At 33.7% G+C, this 19,929-nt stretch overlaps 5 protein-coding genes across 5 annotated transcripts; 3 read left to right on the forward strand and 2 right to left on the reverse strand.

The window, feature by feature from the left end:
- Nucleotides 1-789: 789 nt before the first annotated feature.
- On the forward strand, nucleotides 790-4,874 carry LOC107481660 (LRR receptor-like serine/threonine-protein kinase FLS2). The gene is made up of 2 exons (XM_016101944.3): nucleotides 790-4,114; nucleotides 4,212-4,874. The coding sequence occupies exons 1-2, from the start codon at nucleotides 796-798 to the stop codon at nucleotides 4,553-4,555; spliced, it is 3,663 nt and encodes a 1,220-aa protein (XP_015957430.2). The 5' UTR covers nucleotides 790-795; the 3' UTR covers nucleotides 4,556-4,874.
- A 3,332-nt stretch (nucleotides 4,875-8,206) lies between these two features.
- Nucleotides 8,207-9,916, forward strand: LOC107481661 (tetrahydroberberine oxidase). Its single transcript, XM_016101945.3, has one exon. The coding sequence runs from the start codon at nucleotides 8,208-8,210 to the stop codon at nucleotides 9,807-9,809; it is 1,602 nt and encodes a 533-aa protein (XP_015957431.3). The 5' UTR covers nucleotide 8,207; the 3' UTR covers nucleotides 9,810-9,916.
- A 464-nt stretch (nucleotides 9,917-10,380) lies between these two features.
- On the reverse strand, nucleotides 10,381-12,225 carry LOC107481659 (NADH dehydrogenase [ubiquinone] 1 alpha subcomplex subunit 13-B). Its single transcript, XM_016101943.3, has 3 exons — nucleotides 11,898-12,225; nucleotides 10,914-10,985; nucleotides 10,381-10,818 (listed from the first exon to the last, which is right to left on the reverse strand). The coding sequence occupies exons 1-3, from the start codon at nucleotides 12,110-12,112 to the stop codon at nucleotides 10,674-10,676; spliced, it is 432 nt and encodes a 143-aa protein (XP_015957429.1). The 5' UTR covers nucleotides 12,113-12,225; the 3' UTR covers nucleotides 10,381-10,673.
- A 191-nt stretch (nucleotides 12,226-12,416) lies between these two features.
- Nucleotides 12,417-13,933, forward strand: LOC107481658 (probable small nuclear ribonucleoprotein F). The gene is made up of 5 exons (XM_016101942.3): nucleotides 12,417-12,620; nucleotides 12,713-12,800; nucleotides 12,977-13,014; nucleotides 13,118-13,182; nucleotides 13,591-13,933. Exons 1-5 carry the CDS (start codon nucleotides 12,615-12,617, stop codon nucleotides 13,658-13,660), a joined length of 267 nt encoding a protein of 88 aa, XP_015957428.1. The 5' UTR covers nucleotides 12,417-12,614; the 3' UTR covers nucleotides 13,661-13,933.
- Nucleotides 13,934-14,016: 83 nt separating this feature from the next.
- Nucleotides 14,017-16,523, reverse strand: LOC107481657 (urease accessory protein G). The gene is made up of 6 exons (XM_016101941.3): nucleotides 16,215-16,523; nucleotides 16,042-16,102; nucleotides 15,318-15,519; nucleotides 15,036-15,157; nucleotides 14,820-14,924; nucleotides 14,017-14,300 (listed from the first exon to the last, which is right to left on the reverse strand). The coding sequence occupies exons 1-6, from the start codon at nucleotides 16,475-16,477 to the stop codon at nucleotides 14,217-14,219; spliced, it is 837 nt and encodes a 278-aa protein (XP_015957427.1). The 5' UTR covers nucleotides 16,478-16,523; the 3' UTR covers nucleotides 14,017-14,216.
- Between the last annotated feature and the right edge of the window lie 3,406 nt (nucleotides 16,524-19,929).

Raw genomic sequence — 19,929 nt, forward strand, 5'->3', positions numbered from 1 at the left:
CATTTTCTAAATATATTAACAAAAGAACACATAATCCGTATAATACCCAGCTTATTAACAAGTTTGAGGAATTCAAACCATATTCATATTTTGGGTTTACACCAGGGTATCCATCAGGCCGGAAGCCCAATGACTAATCCCTCGGATACTGCAGAGGCACACAAAGTGGGCGACCCTCCCAAGCAAGCAAGCTCCATTCCCATCCTCCAGTGAGTATCGAACCCGGGAGAGATGGTTAAGGGACACAGACCCTCATCCATCTGTGCCAACTTGCGTTGGTAACCATATTCATATTTAGTAATACCACACCGCACACAGATAACCTAGTCTATTAAATGTACTACCAACCCCTACTGTTCTTTTATTATGTCCTTAGAGCTTATGCATCTCTTTCCAGCCTTTCAGATATTGAATTTAGATTCTTTAAATTTTAGATTTTTATTTTAGAAAATAAAGTGAAATCTTTTATAATTTTATTTATAAAATAAATAGTAATAAATCATACTTTACTCACTAAAATAAAATTTAAAATGTAGAGAATACAAATCCTTAAAAAACTTGGTATATCTACACATAATATGTTATCAAAGGGAGGAAATAGTATTTTCTATTTGCCTCCTCTTTCTCCCACTAGAAGCTTTTCCCTAAGGATATGCTTCCATGTTTGGCACTTAGGCGTGTCTATTTGACTCAAAGTCAACTTGATAAAACTAAACAGTCACGGATTTTTGTCCTTGCACTCACATATCTGCCAATGACTCAAAGTACTCAAAGTAATTGACTTTGCAGCATACCATGTGGGTCCACACTCTCATTAAATTCACCAATGCATGTCCACTTTCAACTTCATCATTCGAATGCTCAAACTCAAGTGTGTATATATATATAGGCTTCATTTACTTCACATTTCATATCACCAACGAGCAACTAAACATTCTTAAAAATATTCTACAAATGATGTTGCTTTCTCCTAAGATTAGTTTGAGTGTAGTCATAGCCCTTTCCATTGTAACCATACTTTCATATGCAGATAATAATACTGGAATCTTGGAGGTTGAAATTGAAGCCTTGAAAGCTTTCAAGAACTCCATCACCCTTGACCCAAATGGAACACTTGCTGATTGGATTGAAATCCACCCTCATTGCAATTGGTCTGGCATTCAATGTGACCCTTCTTCAAGCCATGTGATCTCAATTTCTCTGACTTCTCAGCAGCTCCATGGAGAGATTTCACCATTCTTGGGAAATATTTCAAGCCTTCAGGTTCTTGATTTATCTTCAAATTCATTTACCGGCCATATTCCTTATCAGCTAAGTCGTTGCACTCAACTCACTGTGCTTGGTCTCTTTGAGAATTCTCTCTCAGGACCAATCCCTCCTGAGTTAGGAAACTTGAAAAGATTGCAGTATTTGGATTTAGGAAGTAACTTCTTGAATGGAACCCTTCCTGAGAGCATATTCAACATCACTTCTTTGTTGGGAATTGCTTTCAATAACAACAACCTCACAGGCACAATACCATCACACATAGGCAAGCTCCTTAACCTTATTCAGATGATAGGATATGGGAATAGCTTGGTTGGGTCTATACCTCCTTCAATAGGGAATCTTGAAGCTTTGCAGGCTCTTGATTTTAGCCAAAACCAGTTATCAGGTGTAATACCTAAAGAGATTGGAAACCTGACAAATTTACAATCCCTTCTCTTGTTTCAAAATTCATTGTCTGGTAAAATCCCTTCAGAACTTGCTAAGTGTAAGAATCTCTTAAACCTTGAGTTGTATGAAAATCACTTGTCTGGAAGTATTCCTCCTGAGCTAGGAAACTTAGTTCATTTGGAAACATTGAGGATATTCAGCAATAACTTGAACTCCACTATTCCACCTTCCATATTCCAATTGAAATCATTGACACATTTAGGCCTCTCAGACAATAACTTGGAGGGAACAATATCTCCTGAGATAGGATCTTTGAGTTCCTTAACATACCTAACCCTGCATCTAAATAAGTTTACCGGCCGCATCCCTTCATCCATAACAAGCTTGAAAAACTTAACATATCTTTCAATGAGCCAGAATCTTCTTTCAGGTGAAATTCCTTCAGACATTGGTGTGCTTCATAATTTGAAGTTTCTAATCTTGGGCTTCAACCATTTACATGGTTCCATCCCTCCTAGCATTACCAGTTGTACTAGCTTGGTAAATGTAAGCTTAGCTTTCAATTCATTCACTGGCAAAATTCCTGAGGGCTTTTCTAGGATGCCTAATCTTACTTTCCTATCTTTTGCCCACAACAACTTGTCCGGGGAAATCCCGGACGACCTTTTCAACTGCTCAAACCTTCATACACTAAGTTTGGGAGAGAACAATATGAGTGGAGTAATAAAACCAGGCATTCAAAACCTGTTTAAGGTTCAGACTCTGCAGCTGAATGTAAATTCCTTCATAGGATCAATTCCACCAGAGATTGGAAACTTAAGTCAGCTCATCACTTTAACCCTTGCTGAAAACAAGTTATCTGGTTCAATTCCACCAGAATTGTCCAAACTTTTTCTTCTGCAGGGGCTCTCCCTCCATGACAATGAGTTAGAAGGTACAATACCTGATACACTCTCTGGTATCAAACCACTAACAACGCTTTTGCTGCATAGAAACAAGTTGGTTGGTCAGATACCAGATTCTATCTCACAGCTTGATATGCTTTCATATTTGGATCTCCATGACAACAAGCTGAATGGTTCCATTCCAAGAAGCATGGGGAAGCTTAGTAAGCTTTTGATGTTGGATCTCTCTCACAACCACCTCACAGGATCAATTCCTAGTGATGTCATTGCACACTTCAAAGACATGCAGATGTATCTCAACCTTTCTTACAACAACTTTGCTGGAAGTGTTCCATATGAGTTGGGCATGTTGCAAATGGTACAGGCCATTGATATTTCAAACAATAATCTTTCAGGTGTCATTCCCAATAGAATTTCCGGGTGCAGAAATCTGTTCAATCTTGATTTTTCAGGAAACAAGATTTCAGGTCCAATTCCTGCAGAAGCTTTTAGTCACATGGACTTGCTTGAAAACTTGAATCTTTCAAGAAACCATTTAGATGGTAAAATCCCTGAAGTCTTGGCACAACTTGAGCATCTCATTTCCATAGATCTTTCTCAGAATAACTTGAAGGGAACAATTCCTCAGGGCTTTGCCAATCTCTCCAAGCTGATGCATCTCAACCTTTCTTTCAATCAACTTGAAGGCCCTGTGCCCATGACTGGAATATTTGCACATATCAATGCATCTGATATGAAGGGAAACCAGGATCTTTGTGGAGCAAAATTCTTAAGGCCATGCAAAGAAGGTAATAATCATGCTCTATCCAAGAGGAGCATAGCTATTATCGCTGCCCTTGGATCTCTTGCAATACTTCTACTTCTAGTGCTTGTGATTTTGATTCTCAATCGAGGCAACAAACTTTGCAATTCTAAACAAAAAGAGAATGGTGAGAATCAAGAACCAGATTACAGGACAGCATTGGCTCTTAAAAGATTCAGTCCAAGGGAGTTAGAGAATGCCACTGGCTTATTCAGCACTGACAACATCATTGGTGCTAGCAATTTGAGCACAGTTTACAAGGGACAACTTGAACAAGGCCAGATTGTAGCTGTCAAAAGATTGAACTTGCATCAATTCTATGCAAACACAGATAAGATCTTCAAAACAGAAGCCAGCACCTTGAGCCAGCTGAGGCATAGAAATTTGGTGAAGGTGCTTGGTTATGCCTGGGAGAGTGGGAAATTGAAAGCTCTAGTTCTAGAATACATGGAAAATGGGAATTTGGATACCATCATACACGACAAATCGGTCGATCAGTCTAGGTGGACATTATCTGAAAGAATCCGTGTTCTGATTTCTATTGCTAGCGGATTGGACTACTTACACTCTGGTTATGACTTTCCCATTGTGCACTGTGACTTAAAACCTTCTAACATCCTTTTGGATAGAGACTGGGAAGCTCATGTCAGTGATTTTGGGACAGCTCGAATTCTTGGACTTCATTTACAGGATGGTAATACCCTTTCCTCATCTGCAGCTTTGCAAGGCACAATTGGCTATCTTGCACCAGGTTAATATCCTGCACATTTTCTTCATTTTTATATATACTATCTGATGTTTTCAATATTGTGATTAATTTTTCACTCAAACATCTTTTTTACTCACAGAAATTGCCTACATAAGGAAAGTTACACCTAAAGTGGACGTGTTCGGTTTTGGCATCATTGTAATGGAATTTCTAACAAAAAGAAGGCCAACAGGACTCTCAGAAGAGGATGATGGCCTGCCAGTAAGTCTGCCTGAGGCAGTAGAAAAAGCCGTCGCAAACGGAATGAAGGAGCTCATTAATATTGTAGACCCTATGCTGGCCATGGATGACACAAAAGGCCATGTTGATGCATTGGTAGGACTCTTCAAGTTATCCTTGTGTTGTACTCTCCCCAATCCTGAAGATCGACCTAACATGAATGAGGTGTTATCTACTCTTATGAAGCTTCAAACAGCAAGATAACAAAATTATCTTGCTAAATGATACACAGAATGAAGCTTGGTTTCTACTTTCTTGGCACCAACAAGGGGATGTACAAAAACACATCAACTAGTCAAGCTCTCAATCATAAGTAGTTTATGCAATTTTGCTTACACAACCAAACCATTTCAGAGTATACTCTAGTATGTAACTTATATGCTTTTTTTTTTTTCAAATTGTTGTTTTATTGCATATTATGTCTGGAACTTTTGGAGATAATCTGATGCTGTTTCTGTCATGGTTTATTATTATTACTTCTGTTGTGGAAATATCATTTTATAAATCTGAATTTCTGATGCAATCTTTTCTAAATTATTTAATTAACGGAGCCAAGAGAATTCAGTATTAACAGAAACAAGTTAGGGAGATTCTGCAATACTGTGATTCAACAGCACCATTTTTATGTATGAATCCATTTACTTATCAATTTTCATCGAAAAAAATTTACCTCAGTTATTAACAACTCCAATTAGTTTCGAGTTGATTGAGATATCAACTTATTGGCAGTGTGTAATCTATCTATCTATTTTTATTATATAAAAGTTGATATCAATTTTTTGTACATTAAATCTAAGTCATGTTTCTTCTTTTAATAATTTCATATCATCAGTTTTAATTACTTGACAAAACCTTAGAATTAACCAATCAACTTTTAATAAAATATTAAAAAAATTAAAACCATAACTCCCATATATAATTAATTAATTTATTACGTATTATTATTCAATAAAAAATATAAAACATTAATTAAATGTAATAAACATCAACATTAAAAATATAATAATAATAATAATAATAATAATAATAATAATATCATAATAAATTTTAAGTTATAAAGTATTCAAATTCCATTGTATTTGACCTACTTATATATTATACATAAGACTTTTACCACTATTACTTTATTTCACAATTCGTGATTTGTCTATAAAAAAATTTTACACCAACAAATAATGAAGAGTTTATCTACTTAGAAATAATTCTATGATGAATAGGTACAAATTAAAAATATTTATTGTATTTTTAAAACAAACTTACAAAAAAAATAGTCTTATTATTTTTATTATTTATAATTTTTTAAAAAATTTTTGTAATACTTAAATATTCTAAAAATTTTTATTCTTATTATTATAGATGTCATTGAAAACATGTATGTACTAGGAGGGAAAAAAAACAAAAAAATGTCAAAGAAAAATGTAAAAAAAATACAAAAAATAAAGTTTTCATGCTATAACATAAAAAATTATGATAGATTCAAATTATAAAAAGTTTTATCAAATTCTTTCAAAATTATACTTATTATTGACTCAATAATTATTACATATTCAAAATTAAATTAAAGGTTGCAAATCAAAATGCTACAATAATTTTTGTGTTATTTGATTTAAAAAAAAAATTATTGGGAGGGACTGCCTTAAATCTAATTACACTCCAAGTCACCAACGACACTAAAATACCATCTTAATTGAAGAATTTATACAACCTTACACTTATATTAGAAGTTAAATTAAATGATTTTTACTTTAAAAAAGGCTCTCAATTGTTATCAAGATATTTGTCCCAACAAAAAATACTAAAATTTGACTCCTATTATAATAAATCTAACTGGTAATACCGTAATACTATAAAAATTCATTTATTCAAAATATCATTTATATTCTTCATTGATTATAAAAACTAACTTCACCAACACTAATATTATCAGATCTAGATGACATACCAATAAAAAGATTAAAGAGAAAGAAAAATAAACGAATCTAAGATACATCTTATGAAGAATATACATACAAAAATAGAACAAAAAAATAATAAAAAATATATACAAGTTAACAGTTTAAAAAGAATATGTCTTCAAAAGAACATATAAAAAAAGAAATAAGTCTAACAATAACAAAAAAAAAAAGAATAAACACTATATAAAAAGACTAAGTCTATCAATTAAATAAATACAAAAATAAAAACAACAAATAAAAATGTAGCTTTATATATACAATTTTAATATAAATAATTTTTGTATTATAAAATATTTAAAAAAATACGTCTAATTTAATATAAATTTATATATATTTATATTATCATTAATTTAACAAGTCTCCCCCTGGTTATAATTTATTTGTAATATTTATTAAAATATATTTTTATACAGTAGTGCTACGTTACCAACTTTTTATCTGCCAAAATCTGCCAACTTGAGTTAGACTGGACATGAAGCCCATCTACTAAATAAAGCCACATCTAAGTTAATCATGGTTTAATCCTAAATTATTACGTGTTGGTAATAGTTGGCAGACTCTCTCTTAATAACGTATACTTTTCCTATTTTATACTATAAACATTTATTAATTTACCAATGGCATGAGTCTCAATCTAGTTACTTGAAATATCAAGGTTTTCTTTCAATGCTCTGATTTTCAAAAGTTTACCATTATTGTGGAAGTAAATTATAGTTCACACTTTTAAATAGATTTGATTGTAGTTAACATCACATGTACAAAAGTCTTACATGTATATAGTTTATTATTATATCAATAAAAGTGTTTCAAATCCTGGAATAAAAAATATTTGATAGTAAACTCATCAGTGTTTATAATAAGGAAGAATTAAACCTGACTATTGACTAATTATTGGATAATGGAATGAGATTTTCTTCTAGTGACTTTGAAAATTCACCACATGGATATAAGTCATGGTAGCGTGTTTGACTGACATGATCGCCAGTTGCTATGGCCCATGGCAGAGTTCAAGATATGTCTCAACAAATTCGAATAAATTAAATCAACTTTGAATTAGCAGGATATATAAAAATTAAATAAAATAAATTATAATTATTTTTAATTAATTTTTTTATTAAATCTTTTTTATAAAAGTTATAAATTTAACTATAATTATTTTTTTGTTTTATTATTTTACTATTTTTATTTTCTTTTAATTCTACTGTTTAAGTCTTTATCAAAAGTAAAATTAGATTAACTTTCACAAAAAATAAAAAATAAAATTAGATTAGACATTGCAAGTAATAGAAAAGATACGTAATATCTTGTGAATTTTAAATATTTGACCTATAATATTTTAGATGAATAGTCAATAGAAGATTTGGTAATTATCTTTATGGTGTTTTATTTTGATTATTGAATGATGACTAAATAAATAAGTATTATTTTTATTAAAAATATGACTAAATAAATAAGTTATACTTTTAAATAACATCTTGCCAATTTTCTATTGTCATACCACTAGACCAAAGAAAAGTGAAAGTTCTCCAATTTTTTGTTTAAGCAGAAGTTCTAAGACATTCATCCTATTGAACAAATTTAAAGTATACCAGTTATTTTAATTGTTGATTTTATATATTTTTTATAATTTAGATTAGGTAAAAATTCAGGTGTAGTCAATTTCATGTGAAGTTGATATTTAAGAACTATCAGATAAAAATTTAGTCAAATTAATTAAATTATCTAACGGCTTTCAGATATCAACTTTACGTGAAATTGACTGCACATGAGTTAGATTAACACTTAAAACAACTAGAACACTGGTGTTCCTGAAACATTTGAAACTCTTCCCATCGTATTAAATGACAGTGGCGTGGTGCTTCTCAATTTGCAAAGTGCAACCACTAATTAATAAGCAAGAAATGAAGCGAGCAGGAGTAAGCTCACATTTTATTGCCATAATATATGCTCTTTTATTTTCATTTAATGCTTCTGCATTTGATGATACTCATAAAAGCTTCCTTCAATGTCTATACAATAACAACTCCACATCACTATCCAAACTTGTTTATACCAAAACTAATTCATCTTACTCTTCAATACTTCAATTCTCCCTTCAGAATCTCAGATTCTCATACAACAACACTCCCAAACCCCTTGTCATCGTGACACCCCTGCAGCCTTCCCATGTTCAAGCCACCGTAATCTGTTCCCAACTCCACGGCTTGCAGATTCGAATTCGAAGCGGCGGCCACGACTATGAGGGCCTCTCCTACGTCTCTCAAGTTCCATTTGTTATCATTGATTTCATAAACTACAGAAAGATCCAAGTGGACGTAGAGAACAGAGAAGCATGGGTTCAAGTTGGTGCAACTGTTGGTGAACTTTACTATAGCATTGGCACCAAGACCAAAACTCTTGCTGTTACAGCAGGTGCATGCACCACCGTAGGAGTTGGAGGACAATTCAGCGGCGGCGGTTATGGATCCTTGATTCGAAAATATGGGCTCTCTGCTGATAACATAATCGATGCTCACATAATTGATGTGAAGGGTAGGTTTCTTGACAGGGAAGCCATGGGTGAAGATCTTTTCTGGGCCATTAGAGGTGGTGGTGGAGCAAGCTTTGGAGTGATCTTAGCATGGAAGATCAAGCTCGTTCCGGTTCCATCAACCGTGACACTGTTGAGAGCTCCTAGAACCTTGGAACAGAATGCAACGAAGCTTGTTCATAAATGGCAGAGTGTGGCAAGTAGACTCGACAATAATCTAGTCCTTGGTTTGTTGTTGCAGACGGTGAATTCAAGCATTAACAAAGGGGAGTTAACTGTGCAAGCTTTGTTTAACGGCTTGTTTCTTGGAGGTGTGGATAAGCTTCTTCCATTGGTGCAAGAGAGCTTCCCTGAATTGGGTTTGGCTAAAGAAGATTGCACTGAGATGAGTTGGATTGAATCTACTCTTTATTCATCGGGATCTGGTGGTCAACAACCACTTGAGGTTTTGCTCAACAGAAGTCAAGTCAACACAGATAGTTTCAAAGCAAAATCTGATATTATCACAGATCCTATTCCTGAGAGTGGCTTAGAAGGATTGTGGCGTTTGATGTTTGAAGATGAGGCCAAAGATTTGGTGTTGGTTATATTTCCTTTCGGAGGCAGAATGAGTGAGATTCCAGAATCTGAGATTCCGTTCCCACACAGAGCTGGAGTGTTGTATCAGATTCAGTACTCTCTGCACTGGCAAGAAAAAGGAGAGGAGGTTGCACAAAGGCGCATCAATTGGATGAGGAAGCTATATAGTTATATGGAACCTTTTGTGTCAAAGTCTCCTAGAAAAGCATATATCAACTATAGAGACCTTGACATTGGGGTAAATAACATTCATGGCAACACATCGTATGAGCAAGCTAGCATTTGGGGTCACAAGTATTTCAACAATAATTTCAAAAGGTTGGCATATGTCAAGACTAAGGTTGATCCTCTTAATTTCTTTAGGTTCGAACAGAGTATACCCACTCTCATTTGAACTTCCAAGGACGAAAAATAAAATCTCTAACCTCTGAAAGCACCAATTATTAATAAGTATTAATGTACTGCCTTTTATATTAAGTAAATACGTGTAATAATCACAAATATGAGGTTAGTCAGAATATTAAGTTCTTTATGTTTCAATAAAAAGTTTTTTGTTTATGTTATGGAAAATAGCAAAACATATTTTTATGAATTATATATAATAAAAGATATTTAAAAAATTTATATACTAAATCTCTTATTTGAATTATATATTTTATAAATATATAAATAATATATTAAAATAAAAATCAATGTATTTTTAGTTTTTTACTGTAGGATTTAGAAATCAAGCATTCCTATATTTAGTCATGTCAATATTGTTATTCGACTCTCATAGTCATAGCTTCTACCATTTTCTTCTCATATCTTTTTATTCTTTTTTACTGCATATATTACCATACTTAATCACAACAAAACCATTACTCGTTTTAATGGTTTTTTCCACATCTCATTGCTGCTATTTCGACACATCTGGATAATTCCATAAAAATAAACAATGGATACGAGCTCCAACTTACAAAACGTTATAAAAAAAACTCTTCCATCTCACTTTGAGACGCGTTACTTTTTCCTTCAGCACATAATATCCAATGCCAAGCTGTTCATTCATCTTGATTTACACAAGAAAGGAGGGGATCGACAATTTCAAGTAGAAAGTAAATTTAAAAAAAAAAATCCTGTCTTCAAAGTGCAACACAATTACAAGTGTATGGTTCTTGATACAACTTTATTTCAAAGAAACTTGACAACAGTACCATATTTTAAACAATATATGGTGAAGCAACCAATTCTTAATAGTGGGCAGCTGAAATTAACATTACCAAACATCTGGACGCAACTCACCACTTGCCGGCGGCATCCATCTCCCAGAATTATAGACACTTTCACCAACTTTCCAGCCGGGTACATCCTTCATCACTTCTGCTTCATACTCCAGATATTTATGCCACTCTTTTACAAATCTGGAGAAAGAGATGGGAAAACAATGGTTATGTTCGCAGTTAGCAGATTGAATTTTGTAAGTCCAATCTTAGGGGGCTGGTGGAGTATCTCATACCTCTCGTCCTCTTCAGCCTGAAGCACAGGTAGAATGGCTCGACGGGCAGAATATTTTTCTTCCTTCAGTGCCCTATGGAAGATGAAACAATTTGATATATCAGCCATATTTTTTATGAGGAAAGAAAAGAACCCTTCAATAAAATTATGTAGCTACAGCAAAATCCCAAGTTGCCATAATGCCAACTAAATAATTAAAAGTATGCACTTTAGTTTGCATAGCTCATGCCAAAAACGTACCTCAATTTCCATTCCTTTTTATAGGCCTGTCTCACAAGCATAGAAGAGATGAACGATTTACAATATCATGTTGATTAAATTAAGAGCATGTAAATTCAAAATATCGTGTTTCTCTACAAATTCAATATTGATATAAACAGGAGATACATCTGAATCTGATTCAATTAGCTTGACAAAATCAATCCAAGATAAAGGACTCCCGAAAATTCTTAGGGTCTGCTTATTGTGATCTCTTGCACCACTTCCAAAGATCAAGGGTTCAAATTATTAACTAGTTCAGCCAGAGTTAAGTATATCCTAAACTGTACTACCTATGAATATGATGGATTCAACATGGGTTTGATAAGATCATATTAAACATCGAGACTTATTTTATTCCCATCACAATTCAAATTAGCTTGAAGTTCTAGCGAGATTCAAAGCGGATGTGTAAATTTAACTCCTCGACCTATATGAACCCTAATGATGCCGAAGTCCAATATTCACAGGAAGCAATATCTGAACTAGAATTTTGTAACATTATGAAAAGCATTATAATTAACAACACATCCAGATTTTTGGGAACCTAATTCGCGGAACAAGCAGAACACATCAAAATGGAAGAATTAGTATTCACAAAATGAATTAGAACCCAACGTAAACATCGAGATACTATCTGATCGAAGGAGCAATGAAACTGAATCAAAATCGGAAACAGAAAAATAAAAGATTGGAGAAAAGAAATAAAAAAAAGGGAAGTAAGCACCTTCGGATCTTGTTGCCCTTGCCGACCTGGTACATGCCCCAGGAGAAGGTGCCGAATGCAGCGACGAAAATGGCGATGGCGCTGGGGCCCTTGTTTGGGATGCGGCGAGCGAACCGGATAGGGGCGAACCCACCGGGGGGCGGACCGTCCTGAAGGACCGGCATGTCCTTCACGCTCGCCATGCCCGGCTTCTTCCTTATCATAGCCTCCGTCATCTTTGCTACTAGTGGTGGTAGTGATGGTGGTAGTGGTGATTCTTGTGCCTGCAATGTGCGAAAGAAGAAGAAGAAGAAGAAGGAAAACACTGGCAAATACGAAAATGGTTCGTGTGGTCAGTGATGGACCAACATGGGTTGGATTTCGGGTTTTCAAGATTGGGCCGGGTTTGTGGTTATTCCTAGTAATATTCCAAAATGGTTACTAAACTTTCTAAGAAGCCCTGACCAAAAAACATATTTCCTAAACAAAAAAAAACACTTTCCAAGAGGCTAAACTCAAATGAAAAATTCCCAAACAAGCACATCAGCAATTAGTTGTACTTATCGTCGTAGCACAAGAAGAAAAAGAATTCAGCTATTTCAAAATATTTAGTTATTTACTATATTGATCAGAATTTATTTGAGTTTAAATGTTGTGTCGTCACTGAACCCTAACTACAGCTTCAGCAGCTGCTGCTTTAGAGTGCAGAGAGAACTATCGTTGCGATCTCCTCCTCCAATGGCGGTGAGTAACTTTCTCTGTTCGAACTCGCGCGATTCTTTTAAACCTTAAGTTGTTGCTTCCTTGAAAAAACTCTTGTTTTTTGAGTTTTGCAGACTATACCAGTGAATCCGAAGCCTTTCTTGAACAATTTGACTGGGAAACAAGTTATTGTCAAATTGAAGTGGGGAATGGAATACAAAGGTTTATCTTCTTTCTCTGTTTCAATTTTCTTCTGTTGTCGAAAATACCTGAAAGTTTGAAATGGAAAATCAAGTTGCAGAAACTTCATAAAACTACGAGTTGTTTTATCAGTTCGTTCGTTTCTTTTTTATTTTTTAGATTTTAATGATCTAGTGGCTATGGTCTTTCTTTTCCAGGTTATCTAGTCTCAGTTGATTCCTATATGAATTTGCAGGTGCACTTTCTAAATCATTTCGTAGATGTTTGTTTGCTCTTGTTAGGGTTATTGTTTGCCTAGCTATTGACATTGCTTTTCGTGTTTATGGATCTCTCTGTAGCTGGCTAATACTGAAGAATACATTGAGGGACAATTTACCGGAAACTTGGGAGAAATTTTAATCAGGTATGTGTTTTATCCAGATTTTGTATGTGTGGATGCATTCTATATAAATTTTCTATGGTTATGACTATGTCATGAGAATGAAATTGTTGTCTGCATTAGAAGCTATTCTTGTTCTTACCATTTGATTTCTAGCATTTTACGCACATATTTAGACATGATAACATGGTATGGACATTGTTAATTAAATTGTTATTTCAAGATTGCTTACCTAACCAATGTGGCATTTGTACATTTAGAAGATTTGGGAATTTGATCCAGAATTTGAGTATCTGGGTTAAACCTATTGTAGGGGGAAACTTTCATTTAGCAAGTTTATTTTATTTGGTTGCAGTGACCTCTTTGATTAGTTTGTGACTAAATTTCTTAGACGAACTAATTATGTTTGTTTTTACTGTTTTGTATTTCTAGATGCAACAATGTTCTCTACCTTCGAGGTGTGCCTGAAGATGAAGAAATAGATGCTGCTGCAGAAGACTAGAATGATGAAAGCATCTCAGTGTAATAACATCATTAGACCTCTAAGATTCAGGTTGTGTATTTACATGTGGATATTTGGGCCAATGGTAATCATCATTTATAACGTTACATTAGAGAGTATATTAACAGGTGGTTACTCAATGAAGACATTATTTGAAGATGTCTTTATGGAAGTAACCACCATATTAACATTGTGGAGCTCAGTTGAGACTTGAAAATGTCATTAATATCGTATTCAATCCATGCATCATTCAATGGTTCAGTTCTTTTTAAATTATTTGGTTTATTATATATATGCAGATGAGCGTTAATTCTTTGGTTGATTCAAATTACTATTCTCTGGACCCAGAAAAAACATTGTTGAACCTAAAAGTGAATTTATTCAAGCCAATGACTGTACTTAAAATGCGAACTGTTTAATCTGTCTATTCAAAAACCACCATGATTAATTAAGGCACACAACAAAAGAGGTCCAGTTTACACGGGGAACATCATAGTTTCGAAGCTGCTAACATGAAAAGACGGACATAAGAGGGAGCTGCATTTCAAAGAAAATGTCAATGACGTTTCTTCCCTGTAGCTCTTTCCCAAGCCTGCAAAACATGATTCACAATGTCTTGCACCCCAACCTTATGCTTCACCTGCACAAAATGGAAAACGAGCTTTAACGGAGGGAGACACTAAAATTTGAAGAAGATTACAATCTTCCGTAATATAAACCAATACGTCAACCTTGACGGAGTTTCATAAATCAAAGACAATCAGATAAGAACATGTTCGATTAACATATTACATATTCACGTCATCATGTCTTCGAGATAAGGCATTCACTTTGTATTAACGGATTCTTTTTTATTTCTGGCTAACTGCAATCAAATGCAGGGTACTTTTTCTCACTTAACCTGTTTTGCACTCCAAGAAAAGGGTTTAATGTGTGAAAAATAACATGAGAAAGAGGACATTCATGTGAAACCTAGTACATACCATCCAAACAAAATCAATATGCTAGCATTTGTTTCATGAACAAAACTATCCAGTAAGTTGTAGCTATGATTAATAACGCCACAAAGGGTGCAAGAATTAAAAGAAAAGAAAATTAACAAGGCAGATCTAAGTAAAATTAACACTAATTACCCAAATAAACAATGAAGTTAACTAACCTGTGCAAAGACAAATGGCCCCCCATCTCTCATCCGAAGAGCATCCTTTTCCATGACTGCCAAATCAGCTCCAATAGCTGCTGCAAGGTCAGTCTTGTTTATCACCTGGAATTTTCATGTCCAATCAGTTCCATAATCACATTTGAAAATTCACACATGAAGAAAATATATATCAATCAGTTTCGGGCTAGTCCAACAGACATGCATATCACTTACAAGGAGATCAGCCTGTGTGATTCCAGGACCACCTTTCCGAGGAATTTTATCGCCACCAGATACATCTATTATGTAAATGATATAGTCAGCCAGTTCCCTGCTGAAATTGGCAGCCAGATTATCTGCAGAAGAAGTTCAGTGAGCATCCAAATTTTTGTTATTGAGCTCAACTTCTAAGGTGATGAAATATATGTGTAACATGATATATTACAAGCAATCTTGTTAAAGAAATCATTTAGCCCTATTCAAAGTATAGCTAACAGTTATTCATGGAAAAAATACCTCCTCCAGATTCACACAGAAGTATATCTGCTTTGTATAAGTTTGAAAGCTCTTCCAATGGTCCAAGATTAATACTGATGTCCTCCCTAATCGCGGCATGCGGGCAGCCCCCAGTTTCTACAGCACGTATCCTTTCCTCAGGAAGAGCTTTGTGTTTCACCAAGAACTCACCATCTTCTTTAGTGAATATATCATTTGTCACCTGAAAACAAATGCAATTTCCAAAAGAATTTCGTTAGGGAGCCAATGGAGTATTTATTTGGCCCAATATGAGTTAAAAAATGAACATCCAAGTAAAATACTAATAATTTCTCAAACATAATACACCCATACTATCCAGAATAACCATCCGAATACCAGGGATAATAAACATCTGATATCCTACTGAATCAAACATTCCTAAACCCCCATTGTACAATTATACAGATACTCTATTGACTCCCTATACTTCCCCTTTCCAAAATGGTCAAAGAACATGCATCATACAGTAAAACCAAGAACATGATAATATATTGTAGAAGAAAATTGCATATCTTTATAAGTTTGAAAACACTACAAGTTTTACTATCTCAATGTCTCGTCCTAGTAATAATTTGAGGATAATTCTTTAAAAAACAAAGGTCTCAAACAGAGAAAACAAACAAAGAAATTATGTATGAACTGTGTACAAAACTGTGTACAAGATCAAATAATGACTTGAATGCCAAAATTTCATTACACTTACAGCAGCAAGACTGTAGTTATCTCGAAGATGTTCACAGAGTGCCAACATTAATGCTGTTTTCCTGCATTGCCGAGACCAATCAAAATGGTTTCCATGAATTTCTAATTCAAATTAGACGGAAACAATATCGAATTAAATGAATTGAAATTGTATAGAGAGAGGAAAAGACGGACCCGGTGCCGACGGGTCCACCAATACCAACAGTGAAGGCTCTTTCATTGAAGTCTCTGTCGGAAAGAGGTGGAGCTCGTCTGCTGAAGTAGCCAGGTGAGTATATGGGTTCGTGAGAATGCGGTGCGAGTCCATCGTGGCTATGGTACACCCTCCCATCTTTTCCTACCCATGAATTACTACCTGAGTCGTCGTGGTGGTGGTCATGGTCATGGTCATGGCTATGCTCAACCCCTGAAGCCATAGTTGAATTCGATGCTGCCATACTGAAAAGTGGAGACTCTATAGTCTATACAGTAGACTGAATTTTATGGTGCACCCTGTTATGAGAAGGTGCACTGTGCAGCTTTTCTTAAAGCGCCCTCGGCCCTTCAATGCTTTCATTATTAATTTATTACTGTTTAAAATAGAAATAAAAAATTTGGCCTTATTATGCATCTGATCCAGGAATGTGGACCCAAATCTCTTTTCTCAATGTGAAAACGTGACAATCCATAGTAATAAAACAAGAAGGGCCATCTAGTGTACAGATGTGTCTGTACAGATTTTTGTCTTTTTATGACTGAAAAAAATGTGTCATTAAAAGTGTTGCTTAAAGAGAAATTGTTACTCTTAATCATTAATTTGGCTCTGATACCAATTTTTAAAGTCGTCTTTTTTTTTAATTTTTTTTCGAAAAAATATTGACAGTATTACTAGTATTTATTATGATTTTTCAATCTTGTTTTAGTTTATAATATTCTTTTTTACATGGATTTTTATATATAAAATCTTTTATCTGTTTGACTTTTTCTTTAATATAATTTCTTAAATCCTCAAAAACTTCTTTTATATCTACACTTTCTGTTGTTTCTAAATATCTTCTTAATTTTTCAACTTCATTTTCCATTTTTTCTTTTAACAGCTTTAATTCTTTTAAGTCATAACATGGTTTTCCAGGCATTTATAAATTTTTTAAGTTTAACTCTAACTTGTTTATATTTATTCTTATTTCTATCCTTTTTATTATAAGGTCATCAATTTCGATCTGAAGATTATTTAATTCCCTTTTATACTCCTTTATTCTACTTTTTAATTTTTTCGCCCTTTTTCTTTTTATTTTATTTTCTGGTCTTTCAATCTTTGTATACTTCATTATTTATCTTAAAATTTCTGCAAATTTTATCATCGATTCATCACTATTTTCTAGAGATTCTATTAATTTTTCTAGCTCTTCGACTTCTCTTTTTAACTTGTCATAAATTATTTTTAGAGCTTCAAATGCTCTTTGATTTATTTCAGAAAACTGTAAATAATTCAATCGATTTTCTCTTTCAAAGAGCTCTTGTTTCTTGTCTTGATAAGTTACATATATTTTTTCTTTATTTATTGTCATAATTTAATGTTTAGGGTTTCATTTAATTTTTTGACCTTTTTTGTTGATTCTTTTATTTCAGAATTTTCTTCTTTAATCTTTAACTTGGATAAACTTAAAGGGCTATTAATTTTAGATTCTCTTATTTGAAAATTCGATGAAACTAATTTTTCTGATGGTTCTTTTAATAATAGAACTGGGTTTTCAATAGCTTTATATTTTGGTATTTCTGTTTTTACAATTTTCTGAAATAATTCATCGATATAAATTCTTTCTCTGTTTTTAAATATTATACTATGATGACTATTTGTTAAAGCATAATTTATTGCATATGTAATTGAAAAAGGTTCATCGTCTTGTTCCATTAGATTCTTTCTATGAAATTTATAAGCCAAACTTATAGATCTTCCAAGATTTTCAGTTGATAAAGGTATAGCATATCCAAGATGGGCATTGAATTTAACATTTACGTTTGCCAAGTTTCCATGAACAATTCCAATTATTTGATCTATTGGGAACATCAGTAATTCTTTTGTCACAGATTGCTAAACTTATTGGTGAATTAATTCCTTTCATATATGTAGATTGATTAAGACTTGTATAGTACTAATATGAATCCATCCAACTTTAGATCTTTTTTGTTGATCCTTAATTTTCTCAATTTGTTTACTCAATTCTTCATCATTTATCAAAGCTATTTCAAGTTCTTCATTGGCGGATTTTATCTTTATAGGAGCTTCAAGTTGAATTTTTCCATAGTATAACCCTAAAAAGAGTAGATAAAGCTCCAATTCAAGCCCAGAGAACAGGAATAATAAGAAACATTCCTACAAGGTCCGAAATCAAGGAACTAAAATTTTCATTTGATTTGAGATTTAATTCTGTTTTTAGAACAGCCTGTTTTTCATTATCTAATAAAGCAGTTAATCTATAATAATCAGATTCTTCTGTTAATTCTAAGCTTTCTAAATAATTCATAACTAAGAGATTAGGATAAAGGCCTACCTTTCTGGAGAAAAACTTCCTTTATTTAGTATATTTTACATAAGATGTTTTTATCTCCAGAGGGGAGATTGTAGATACTAACTCCAAATGGGAGTTTAGAATTGGTTTTTCCTAAGGGAATTCTTCTTCAAACTATGGAATCGCCTCGGCAGCTTCCTCCTTGCTCTCCTAGCATATGAGTACTCTTAGTCTCCTGCTTTCTATTGTTTGATGCCTTCTACAATTGCCTAAGCAACCTATTTATAATGGTTGGGTCTGATGGACAATTCTCATCCTTACCCTTCTTATGACGTCATTGCTTACGTCATTGTTTATTATCTTGCACCAGCTACATTATTGGTGCTCTATGACCTAAGCGCTTATGTCACTATGCAATAATGTTGAGAGATGCTTCAGATGTGCTGTCCTCCTCTTTCATCATGTGACCTTCAGATGCGTTGTCTTTTTCCTTTATCATGTGGGTTGATTCCGTTTCATTATTGCTTTCTTCAGATAACTCTGAGACACATAGCTGGCACTTGTGGTCTTCTCTGTCTTTTATCAAATAGCAGAGATTCCTCTTTATCCATTCGGGGAGCTTTTCTAAGAGTCCAGATAAGTTGTAGAATGCTGATTCAAATTCCACTAAGAGTTTCATCTCTCTTTCTTCAATTTCATTCCTTTTACTGGACACAAGCAAAGTATTTCTACTTTTATAATTGATTCTTGTGTGAGATTCCCTTGTTATCTTTTGAGTTCTTTCGAAGACCCTTGCTAGTGTGCTGGCTAGTCTTCCTTCATGACTGTAGATTGTTAAATCTTGAACTTGATCAATTGGTTGAAAATTTCCTCGGAAGACGGACATGAAGATTACTTGATGTGCTGGAACCAAGCATTCTTCTTCTTCATTAAAAATAGGTTGACTATTCGTAAATTTTAGGGATATATCTCTTGGATTTACGTTGTCAATCATATTTTTAAATCTCTTTACTGCATCAATGAATCCTGCAAGAAACTCACTAATAATTTTTAAATCATTAAAAATTAAAATTGTATCAATTAATCCATACTGGAAAAACTGATAGGTGTCAGATGGGGAAGCATCTGGAAATATAACCAGCTTTGTTAGCTGTTCTTTGGCAATAGGATAATATCCCAAAATCGCCCTTTTTTCTGCAGTCCAATTCAAGACTATAGTTTAAGGGTTTCTCTGAGATTTGATCTACAGACCCTTTTCTTTTCCTTGATTTCAGCCCTTGTAGGAATATTTCTTATTATCCCTGTTCTCTGGGTTTGAATTGGAGCTTTATATGCTCTTTTTAGGGTTTGCTCTGGATGAAAAACTTCATATTCCCTGAAAGATTCCTTTGCTTCTTCCA

Source organism: Arachis duranensis, chromosome 3, assembly GCF_000817695.3.
Source record: "Arachis duranensis cultivar V14167 chromosome 3, aradu.V14167.gnm2.J7QH, whole genome shotgun sequence".
Taxonomy (NCBI): Eukaryota; Viridiplantae; Streptophyta; class Magnoliopsida; order Fabales; family Fabaceae; genus Arachis; species Arachis duranensis.